At 41.8% G+C, this 12199-nt stretch overlaps 1 protein-coding gene across 1 annotated transcript in view; it reads left to right on the forward strand.

The window, feature by feature from the left end:
* Enthd1 (ENTH domain containing 1) overlaps nucleotides 1-12199 on the forward strand; it is a 103873-nt gene that overhangs the window by 41952 nt on the left and 49722 nt on the right. Inside the window, exon 4 of the mRNA XM_075959843.1 lies at nucleotides 4977-5100. Within this exon, the coding sequence (XP_075815958.1) occupies nucleotides 4977-5100 (124 nt within the window). The remainder of the gene's footprint in view (nucleotides 1-4976; nucleotides 5101-12199) is intronic.

Here is a 12199-nt window from a genome sequence, read left to right on the forward strand (position 1 = left end):
GTCTCTGGGGTGCAGGAAGGGTCTCGGCAGCTCAGGGAGGGCTTTGGGGGAAACTTCTCTATACAATAATGATCGGCATGTGTCATTAGACCTTTGCCAGAACCCAAAGCATGAATGGCAGCAGGGGTATGTTCAGTGCTAACTACAGACCTGAGTGAGTGTGTGTCTGCAGTCATTCAGGGACCATGCCTACAGAAACGCTGCAGGTAAGATGGTCAGTGTGCACCGAAAACCAGTACCCTGTGCTCAATTAGTCTGTAAAGCCAAAATAGCGCTGAAATGTATTCTGCTTTCTTAGAGGAGACTTTTTATAAAGTCTTCAAGTAAGACAAGTATTTCTGAGAATAATGAAGCTCCAGGAGTAATAATGGAATTGGTGAGCTCATGAGCTACACAAAAGTGAAGACTTCTATAAGGTAAAGAGATAAAGTAGAAATTCTTAAGAAGTTAAAAACTAAAAATGAACACTAAGCTGTTAATGATATACTTTTTAAATGCATCATCAGTTTATAAATTGATAAAGAGGACGACAGTCAGGATGGCTCTGCGGGTGAAGGCGCTTGCTGCCAATCCTGTGGACCTGAGTCCAATCCCTGGGACCCATGTAGTGGAAGAAGAGAAAACCGACTCCCGCAAGTTGTGCTCTGATGTCTGTGTATGAACTGTGGCATGTGTGTCCCCTCCCCTACACCCCAAAAATGAGTAATTAATACATTAAATTTCTTTAAGAAATTGATAAGCGGGGGGAGGGGGGCTGGGGCTGCATCTAAGTGGCAGAGAGTGCTTTATGTATTTAAGGCCCTGAATCCAATCTACAGCACCAAACATATGCACCTGAAAGGGTGAAATACCTCACAAAATCTTACTCAGTCTCATAGGCAATTAGGTAAAACAAAATTGTATGCCTTTACCACTGATGGAAAAAATGTTTAATTGCTACCAACCTGTATTTACACTGAGAGGAAGAGTCTCTCCAACACGCTGCTGGATCCAAGCAGGTGCCACTTCTGAGAGCACAATTTGGCACTGTTCACACTCAAAACAAGCCCATGTGAGTACTCAGCGATGCCACTATGAACATACAGCTTGAAAAGGTGGCTGTATGAAGCTTTTTATTGCAGCAATTTTAATAGATAGAAACAAGAAAAATCTTGAAATGATTACCAGTAGGGGATGATTAAGTTAATTTACACATCAGGAACACAGCTCAGCTTGTCTTGAAAGAAGCACATTTGTAATATGTACTTCAGTGAAAGAAGCCTTTGTAGGGACAGCACACGATGAATTATTATATTTATTATGTAGAAAGATGCACAAGGTAGATTGCTTGCTCCTGGGCAGGCTAGAGAGTAATCCATGCATGCATGCATATATATATATATTGACTCCATTAAGTTTCCACTAGCTGCCCCAGGAGAGGCACCGCCTTTGAAAGAATGGGCAGGAACTTCGTTCTCTGTTCTTTACCATTCATGTTGTTTGGTGTTTTGCAGTGGTTATTTTCTCTAAAAATTAATAATAAAAGCACAAATATAGCCATTAAATGGACATTTAAGCAGAAGCAATGATGTAGCAGAGATGGGAATGATGAACAAACATAATTAGATTAAGCATAATTTCCACTTCTCTAACAACTCTGATAAGTTCAAATTTCTGCAAATAGGACAAATTGCACAGAAATAAACCAAAGGGCAAAATCTGTATATTTTTCATTTTGCAAAATACTTCATGGAAGCAGCAGAACAGACATTTATCGTCCATCACTATTGATTTAGCAACTCACAGCGACATAGAAGGTTTTGGTCAGCTTTAATTTTGTGTGAACCACTTCACAACATCCCTATCAGTTGCTATGGAAACAGCTGCAACCCTCCTCCCCCCCAATTGCAGCCTTGGTTTTTGTTTTTTTTTTCATCCAGTGTCCTTGGGCAGCAAAGAAGGTTTTTTTGGGTTTTGTTTTGTTTTTGTTTTATTTTTGTTTTAGTTTTTGAGGTAATAAAAGCTACAAATAACCTTATTATCAAATTTAATGATAAAAACTATGGAGAGTCTGAAGAAAGAAAACAGAGCAGTGTCAATTATAAACATAAAATGTTTCCTTAGTTTTGAAAGTAATACTCTGGTGAGCCCTGCTCTACTTTTGAAAGCTCTGTTCTGCTAAGAATTTTATTTGTGGGGCTGAAGAGATGGCCCAGTCAGTGAGAGCACTTGCTGTGCAGGCATGAGGACCTGAGTTCAGAGCCTGAGGACCCACATCAAGAAAGTGTGTGTGACCATGAGCATCTGTGACTGCAGTGCTGAATGGAGGGACGGGGACAGGGAGGGCAGAGACAGGAGTTATTACTACAAACCACAGCGAGCTCAAGGTTCAGTGTGAAGAGACCTTGTCTCAAGAGAATAAGGCATAGAGGAAAAGAGGGCATCCCAAGTGATCCTCCAACCTTCAAATGCTTGTGCATAGACATGTGTTCTTGCACACACACACACACACACACACACAACTCAATGGAAATGGTTAACGATGTAGAAGTTTGCATTTCTTTTTAGCACTAAATGACATTCTACTGATTCACCCATTTATCTACCAAAGCTTGCTTCCAAGTTTTGTTCATCATGAATAAAACTGCCATGAAAATCATGGTGAAATAAGCCAGATTCAGATACCAGATACCACATTTTCTCATCAATGAAGGACATAGATTTAAACACACACACACACACACACACACACAAAACTATGTGTAGATTTTTGCCGTTGAGAACCTGAAAAGCTCTGTATCATTATAAAACATAATTACCAAAATATAAAATGAAATTAATGAACCTTGCATTCATTTGGGGGTTTTCTTCTGTGATGTTAGTATTTTTGCTCTGAAATGATGATGAGTTTAATGTGTGCAAAATCCAACAGGTAACCATGGATACACTCTGTTTGCATTATCTTTTATAGCCTTTGCATGGAAAAAAAGAAGATACAGATACAAAACAGAAGAGATTCTCATAGTCTGATAGGCTTGACTTGAGCTGGTGACATGTCAGTCTGAGCTCTTGTAATTTGTCTTGTTAGCAAGCCAAAGAAAAATCATAAGATAATTTCACTTGATAGATAGAGTCCAGCGCCCATTTATGGAAGAACTTAGCAAACTTGAAGCCAGATGGTGGGCAAATAAAATGAATATTATTTCAGCAAATATGGATAGTTAAAGGGATGCTGGGAGAGATGGCCAGCATTGTTAGCCTGGAGGCACACACAGTGAACTCTCAGAATGGCTGAACCAGAAACAGTGACAGTACCACATGCTGACTAGGATGTGGAGGGGTCAGACTGCTCCTGTTTTGCTGGTAGGAATTTAAAAAGGTGAAGTCACCCTACAACTGGTAGTATCTTATAAAATGGAATACAGTGTGGGGAGATAGGGCTTGTGTTTAAAAACACTTCCTGTTTTTGTAGAGGACCCAGGTGTGGTTCTCAGCACCCAAATGGCAGTTCACAACCACCTGTAAGTCCAGTTCCAAGGGATTCAATACCCTCTCGTGGCTTCATTGGGCACAAGAGATACAATGGTTCATAGATACACATGCAGGCTAAACTTTCATACACAATAAATAAATAAATCTTTTTAAAATATATTTATTTATTATGTATACAATGTTCTGTCTGTATGTATGCCTGCAGGCCAGAAGAGGGCACCAGACCTCATTACAGATTGTTGTGAGCCACCATGTGGTTGCCGGGAATTGAACTCAGGACCTTTGGAAGAGCAGGTAATGCTCTTAACCACTGAGCCATCTCTCCAGCCCAATAAATAAATCTTTAAAAAAATTAAAACCAACTGAATAGGTGTCTGTGCTGGGTACAGTTAATCCCAAACTCAGGAGGCAGAGGCAGATGGATCTCTGTGAGTTCTAGGCCCGCCAGGGCTACGTAGTGAGATCTTGTCTCAAAAACAACAAAACCTGAATACACATCCATATACCCCAACAATGGTACCCATAATATCTCATAGACATGGAAATTTACTTATAGCATATAAAAACCTGCACCCAGAAATTTTGTCTGTAACAGCCCAAATCTAAAAAGAACCAGATGTATTTGAATGGGTTAAACATAAGTGTCTGGTGTGCACTCAGCAGGGAAGAGGAAGGAACTTTTGGTGTACACAACAGCTTGGGTGAGTCTCAGGGAACTGCGCTAGATGAAAAGAGCCAGTCCTAAAGGGTTGCATAGTGTGTGGTCCCATTTATATAACACACTTTAAATGTCAAAAGAACAGACAGGACAAACAGATTTGCTGTGTCTCTGGCTGAAATCATGTCAGATCCCAAACACGTGAAGTCCTAGTTAGGGTTACTGTTGCTATGATGAAACACCATGACCTAAAGCCACTTGGGGAAGAGTTTATTTCACTCACAGTTCCATGTAATAGTTATCTTCAAAGCACTGAGGGCAGGAACCTGGAGGCAGGAGCTGAGGCAGAGGCTGCGGGGTATGCTACTTATTGGCTTGCTCCACCTGGCTTGCTCAGCCTGCTTTCTTATAAACGGGGGTGAGGGGTGGGGGAGGAGATGACAGGACCCACCAGCCCAGAGATGGCTCCACCCACAATGGGCTGGGCCCTCCCCCATCAATCACTGATTTTAAAAATGCCCCAAAGAGTTGCCTACAGCCTGATCTTATGGAAGCATGTTCTCAATTGAGGCTCCCTCCTCTCCAGTGACTATAACTTGTATCAAGTTGACATAAAACTAGCCAACACACCCGATTTTCTTTTGATCATATGTCTGGGTATGTGCACGTGAGTGCAGTGCCTTCCAAAGCCAGAGGCATCAGATCTCCTGGAGCTGGAGCGACAGGCAGTTGCAAACTGTTGGATGCACATGCTGGAACTCAGCTCCAGCCTTTCCTTAATGGCTGAACCATCTCTCTGTTGCAGCTTGTGGTTTTCAATGCATGTATTCTTTCTTGTTTGTGTCAGGACCTAACATTATTGCATGACGAGTATCCTAAGCAACTTTTGCCTGCAATACCTCCTCCCATCACCTCTCCTACTTCCTGGATGTCAGAAGGGGAAGCGGAAGTCTGCAACCTCTGGGATGCAGGTAATTTGGTTATGGACAGAAGTTTCTCCAGAAACACGTGTAAGATGTGCTAGAAGGGAAGTCTGCACAAATACAAGATTTGATTTTGAAATATAGCAACAATTGACTTGGTTTGTTGCTGGTAATCGGGACAGGACTGTATGATAAATCTATCCAGCCATGGCCTTAGGCTCCCAGTTTGTCAGTCACTTGCTTCACTGACTTTTGTTTCTTTCATTTCTTTTTCATTTTGTCTAAAAATTAACTGTAAACCTTGAACTTTTTCGAAAGCTTTAGAAAGCAGAACTAATTTTCTGTTCTTAAAAAAGATTTATTTTAATTACTTTTTAATATGTATGAGTATTTTGCATGCATATTTGTCTGTGTTCCACATGTGTGCCTTTGTGCCATGGAGGTCAGAAGAGGGTAGCAAATCCTCTGGAACTGGCATTATAGACAGCTGTGAGCCACCATGTGGGTGCTGGGTATTGAGCCTGTGTCCTCTGTAAGAGCAGCCAGTGCTCTTAACTCTTAAGCCATCTCTCCAGCCCAATTTTAGTATGTTTTTAGTGTAATTTATTTTTGATGACGTTTAATGAGGGAGCGCCTTCTAAAACAGGCATTAAATGAAAATGTGCATAAGCATAATGCACAGCCAGCCTCATTGCCATAGCTTACTTAATCATCTTGTGAATAATTGACATTAGAAAAGGGCACAATATAGATCTGGGTGTGGTGGCTCACATTTGCAATCCCGCCACTCAGCATGGTGAGACAGAAGGATTGCCACAGACTTAAAGCCAGCCACATCCATGCCAACCTGGACTGCAGTGTAAGACCTTGTCTCAAAAAACCTGGAGGAAAGGGCACAGGATAAATACACAAAATGACACCAAAGTCACCTCCAATAAATGACAATATTGGGTCTCATCTAGGCTCTGCTGCTGTCAGGACCCTGTGTTCTGGCTCTGGTTGAACCGTTCCCTCCAGTCCCTGCTCTACATGAAGTCCCAGTTTGGACTGAAGATGGAGCCCAGGCCTCATGGCATACATGCTAAGTGCACACTCTACACCACACTGCATCCTGACTGCAATAGGCTTTCCTCTAGGTTTGCTCAGCAAGTAGGGTAGACCATTCTTCACCAAGATGTGAATGAGACATCTATCAGGAGCATTTATCACGAGCTATTGTGACACAATTACATCATATAGCAATTGATAATTCAGATGTCAACCCAGCAGAGGAAGTATTCCCTGATGGATACCCTGTCAGCAAGGCTTGCAGACCACTGACTCTGAAAACTGTTGCTTTCTTCTGTAATTTCCCTTGTGTAATAACAGCTATGATATCTCCCTACTACCATGCATTTTCATGTGATGTGTATATGTAATCTCATGATTGCATCTCAATCTTATGGGCACATATATCTGCGGATGTTTAGGAAGATGGCTTTTCATTTAGTTACATAATTTTGGTGTATAGAATATATGCTGGGACATGCTTTATAACTAGATCTATTTGTCCCATAAGGGCTGTGGACATTTAAAAGCCTGCCTTGTTCTTTTGCTTAGGCTAACTGTACACAGCTCACTTTCACCTCAAAGCAAGTTCAAGCTAGACTAGAGGCTTTTTGTAAATAGATCATAAGTTTAAAACCTTACAGCTGTGCACAAGGTCGGAGTCGCAGATGTCCAACCTACACAAAGCACCCTAAGAGAAGCATGCCAGTTCTTCACTTGCCAGTCTGCTAACAAAAGACCCTTGTCTCAAAGTTTGCTATTGGGCACTGTGCCCCCCAGCCCAAATCTGGTTACAGTTTTACTGCTGAAACCTTGAAACCCTTGTGTTGCCATGGCAATGGCTCAACTCCTTATCACTTACCCTAGGAATGTGCTTATGACCAATGAGAAGTAGCCCCTGTAATTTCTTTTTTTAAAAAAAATTATTTATTTATTATATATACACTTGCACCAGAGACGATGCCAGATCCCATTACAGATGGTTGTGAGCCACCATGTGGTTGGTGGGAATTGAACTCAGAACCTCTGGAAGAGCAATCAGTGCTCTTACCCTCTGAGCCATCTCTCCAACCCCCCTTGTAATTTCTTTATTGCATCAAGGTTCCTGGGGGAAAAGAGTTTTGAAGCCAGAGGAAAAAAATCTAGAGGAAGAATCGAGGAGAAGTTAGAAGTAGGACAGGAGTATTAGGAAAGAAGCAGAAGAATTGAAAGGCTGATTAAAACAAAAACCAAAACCATGTGTGAGTTTGTTCATTTGCCCTCAGATCTTCGCTGGCTGTTACTTCTCTGTAAACCCTGAGAGGGCCTTGGGCTAGAGTGTCTTGGGACTGGACCCAAAAGCTTTCATTAGATGTCCTCAGTACCCTTCACCTTGTCTCTCTGCTTTTCTGGCTCTCAATCATCCTGTCCTGTCTCACAGAGGTGGCTCCTCATGGCCCCCAGTGTGTTAGTGTGGGCTCACTTTCCTTACAAGCACAAGGGCACCTTCATAAATGGTTCCTTCTAAACGCTTATGAGAAGTTAAGGAATATTTTAATAAATGCAACAAAACTTGAGGTTGTGGTAATACGTGTGTGGGATGGCATTTGCACAGGTAATTGCTATAAATGGCTATAATCCAGGGACAGTTTGCTTGACATTTAAATTTTAATTAATTAATTTTTGAGACAGTGTCTCATTGTATAGCTTTGGCTGGCCTATAATTCACCACGTAGACCAGGCTGTCCTGGAAATAACTCTCAGATCTACCTGTCTCTGCCGCCTGGCTGCTGGGATTGAAGGTGAATGCCACCACATCTGCTTTGCTTAGTGTTCCTGTGACATCCTTTACAGCAGGCAGCCGAAGTCCAAAAGCTTGAAGGCAGAGCAGTAGGAAAACTTTCTTGTATTCTAACATCGTCTAACATTTCTGCCTCCTAGCATTTCAAATATAGACTTTCTTTTTGAGAGCAGTTTTAGATTCACAGCAGAACTCAGTGGAAAGTGCAGCATGTCTCTGCTCCTGTGCAAAACACATCCAGCTTGTCGCTCGCCACGTTTTTTACAGTCAGACTTGTGTTGATGCGATGGTCATTCTAAGTCTGTAGCTTTGTCCCAGTTCACTCTTGGTGCGGGACATTCTGTGAGCTTAGCTAGCATGGCATACATCCACTATCACCATACTGTAGCCTTGCCCCACGCTCCCCCTGTGCTCCACTGCTCACCCCTGCCTCCCTCAGTCCTGCCAGCCGCTGACCTTCTTACTGTCTGCGTAGTGTTTCCTTTCTTAGAGTGCCGCAGCACTGGGATCATGCATAAGCACCTACTTTAGATTGGCTTCTTTGAGGTTCTTACCTGACGGAAAGTTCTCATGGCAGGATCCCTCCTTTCTCCTGAGTATAGAATAAGATCATTGATTTGCCCACTATAGGAACTTTGGTTGCTTTTGGTTCAGCAGATATGGGGTTTTGTATGAATATATTTTTTCCCTCTAACACTTTAACACAAGTGAAGTTGAGTATAGCTTCAGAGGCCACCCTGAAGATGAGAAGCCACAGAACATGCTACACAAGGGAATGCCTCTACTGTTTTTCTTAGCCAGAACCCATCTAAGCCAGAGGGGCTCTTCTTGTTATTTTTAATATGTGAGTATGTGGGGTGTGTGTGTTCGTGTATGGATGTGTATGTGCAAGTGTATGCACATGCCATATATAGAAGAGACTTGATGTTAATGCCAGGTGTCATTCCCAGTGGCTTTCTACTTTGTTTACTGAGTCAGGCTCTCTCACTGAATCCAGAGCTCACCAATTCCTACTAGTTTCGTTAGCCTGCTTGCCCTGGAATCCTGTCTTTGTCTCCTGAGTGCTAGGGTTGTGGTCAGGCTCCACGCCTACTCTGCTTTTCTGTGCAACAAGCACTTTATCTACTGAGCCATCTCCCTAGATCCCTCTCCTATTTTTAAGCCTTTCTTTTCTCCAGCTTTTCCCTGGCTTGCTAAAATGCAGATCCTAGCATTTCACTTCCCAGCTTCACAACTGTCAACAACCCTCTGCTGCCAGTGAGATAAATCTAATTTTTTCATATTGTCATATGAAATTTCCATAGTTTGATCCCAGCTTATCTTTCTGATCCCTTTACTCCAAACAGTCAGTACTCCCAGGACTCTGCGACATTCCGTGTGTAGTCCCTTTTCTTTAGACTGTCTTTGTTCCAGGGTGACATGCTGGTCTAAGTTCTGTGGTGTAAATACCATTTATTATGTTCATGGATTCTCTGGGTCAGGAACTAGGACAAGGCACAGTGGGGATGGCTTGCCTCTTCCATGATAGATAGATGTCAGAGCCTCAGCTGAGGAGCTCAAAGGCCAGGACAGGAATCTTCTGAAGGCTGGCTCCCTCGTGTGTCTGGCCATTGCTGCTGGCTATCCACTGGGGGCCTCAGTTCCTCTCCACATGAGCCCATTTAAGTGGTCTTTCCACGTGGGCTAGCGAGAGCTTCCTCACAGCATGGTGACCGGGTTCCCAGGGTGAGCATATTCTGCCCAGTAGACGCTGAATAATCGATCCCAGAAGCCACGCCATTGTGCTACCATTATGTTCTGTTCATCCGGGCAGTTGCAAAATCCTGCCCAAGCTCAACAGACAGGAGAGAAGACCTCTACCTCTCCATGGATACATGGATTTCATACAACACTGAAAGAAAAAAAAACATTGGGTAGGATGCACGTTGGCATATACATTTATGTGCCCGTTTGCGTGTTTGGAAAATGTCTGTCAGCTTTCTATCACATTATAAATATTTGACAAAATCCTATTCAAATAGCAAGGCCCAGAGAAAATGTCATGACTGTTATAAAATCCTTCTGTGTGCTAACTAATTTCTCCTTTCAGTATGGTCTCACATGACTTTCCTAATACCTCTATTATAGGATTCTTAAATTTGTGGTTTAAATTTATGGTATAAATTATACTGCTTTATAACTGCCTAGCTAATAAATTGATATACTCATTAAAGACATTTAACCATTGGAAATAAAACCACTCTGCATCCTGACCATCTTATCCAGCATAGTCATCTAGCTCCAAAGGGTAAGCAGTTAACAAATTAGTGGGATGTTTCTAGACCATTCTCTGTGTATTTATACATATATATTTTGAATTATATGCAGCTAGCTTTATTTTGTTTTAGAACATTATTCTTAGTTTTTCCTGAAACTATGTGGCATGTAAGAATACCACTTTGGCAAGACCCAGTAACACCACTTTTGGGTATATATCCATAGGATGCTCAATCGTGCCACAAGGGCATGTGCTCAACCACATTCGTAGAAGCTTTGTTTGTCATAGCCAGAACCTGAAAACAACCCAAATGCCCCTTGATCGAAGAATGGATAAGAAAAATGTGGTACATTTACACAATGGAGTACTACACAGCAGAAAAAAATAATGACAGCTTGAATTTTGCAGGAAAATGGATGGAACTAGAAAATATTATTTTGAGTGAGGTAACCCAGACACAGAAAGACAATTATCACATGTACTCACTCATAGGTGGTTTTTAAACATAAAGCAAAGAAAGCCAGCCTACAAACCACAATCCCAGAGAACTTAGACAACAATGAGGACACTAAGAGAGTCTTACATAGATCTTATCTACATGGGAAATAGAAAGTAGAAAAAGACAAGATCGCCTGAGTAAATTGGGAGCATGGGGACCTTGGGGAAGATTGAAGTGGGGAGGGGAGAAGCAGGGAGGGGAGCAGAGAAAAATGTAGAGCTCAATAAATATCAATAAAAAAATACCATTTTGGTGGGGGAGTGGTGAAAAAATTGTTCATTGTTCAGAGCACTTGCTATTCTTTTAGAAGATCAGAGTTCAGTATACACACACACTTAAAATATGTAAGAATAAATCTTAAAAAGACAAACAAGAATACTATTTGATTGTCCTTCCATGTTGGTCACTATCCAGAGGTTTTTCTTAATCTTCTATAATATCTGGGTATATATATTATTCCCCTGATAGTGGGCATTTTGCTGTTTTATATTTTTCACTCATAATTATGGCTTTGGCGAATAACCTTGTATACATATGTGAGTGTTCTTCAGGGAGGTTCTAGAGATGCTTTCCTACGCTGTATTGTCTGCCCATTTTCATTATTGCTATGTTAGCTCCTCAAAGATCAGTGCCAATCCGAGCTTGCAGTACACACGAGCCCATCCCTCACACCCTCACTAGCACTTGAGATTTTCAAGCCTTACATTTTTATCACTTGTAAGAAAGTTACATTACATAGCTGGTATAATTGGAATACTTCCACATATTGATTGGGTGTTTTTATTTCCTCCTCTGTGGCTTGCTTATTTATATAATTAACCCATTTGTCATGTGTATTGTTTGTTGTTCATTGAATTGATTTTGTACCATTACATATATATGCACATATAATTTATGTCTGTAATTTGTGTTGCAAATCTCTTCCAGGCTGTGGCTTGTCTTTCAACTCTCAGTGATGTGTTCAAAGAACTTTTATGTTTTCTATCTTACTTTTTTCCTTCATAGCCAGTATTTGTTTCACACACACACAAAGACCTGAGTTCAGATCCCCAGAGCCTGGCATAGAGTAGATTATCTAACAAGAACTCCAACAAGGCATGAGAAGCCCTCTTTCAAGTTGTTGGTTAGGGCTGTCCAAGAGAATCCCAAAACATACAACCTATTGCTGCTGCCCTTGATTGCCCGCAGAGGTAGAAGGTAAATCCCTGTTGCTGAAGTTGCCATGCATTTTGGACATAGGGTCCAGAGAACCTCACCTGGATCTGATTCGAAAGCCTCTGCCATGGCTTTCATGGCATCAGAAGGTGCCGTGCATCTTCCAAAGGAGAGCAATAATCAGCAGTGTGCCCAGCTATGACGCCTGTGAACCATCAACAGCCAGCATGGAACAATACTACTAAGGGTGTAGAAGTGGCATGCGTGCCTTGCCAGTAACCAGTTGCTCTCCTCTTGGGCTTAAGGCCCACTCAACCAAAAGAAAATTGTGCCTGGATCTAGAAACCTAGCCAACTTCCTAAGGCTACTGAAGTCATGGATCTTGGAGGAGAACCTACAACTGCCATTT

Source organism: Microtus pennsylvanicus, chromosome 2 (assembly GCF_037038515.1).
Source record: "Microtus pennsylvanicus isolate mMicPen1 chromosome 2, mMicPen1.hap1, whole genome shotgun sequence".
Classification (NCBI taxonomy): domain Eukaryota; kingdom Metazoa; phylum Chordata; class Mammalia; order Rodentia; family Cricetidae; genus Microtus; species Microtus pennsylvanicus.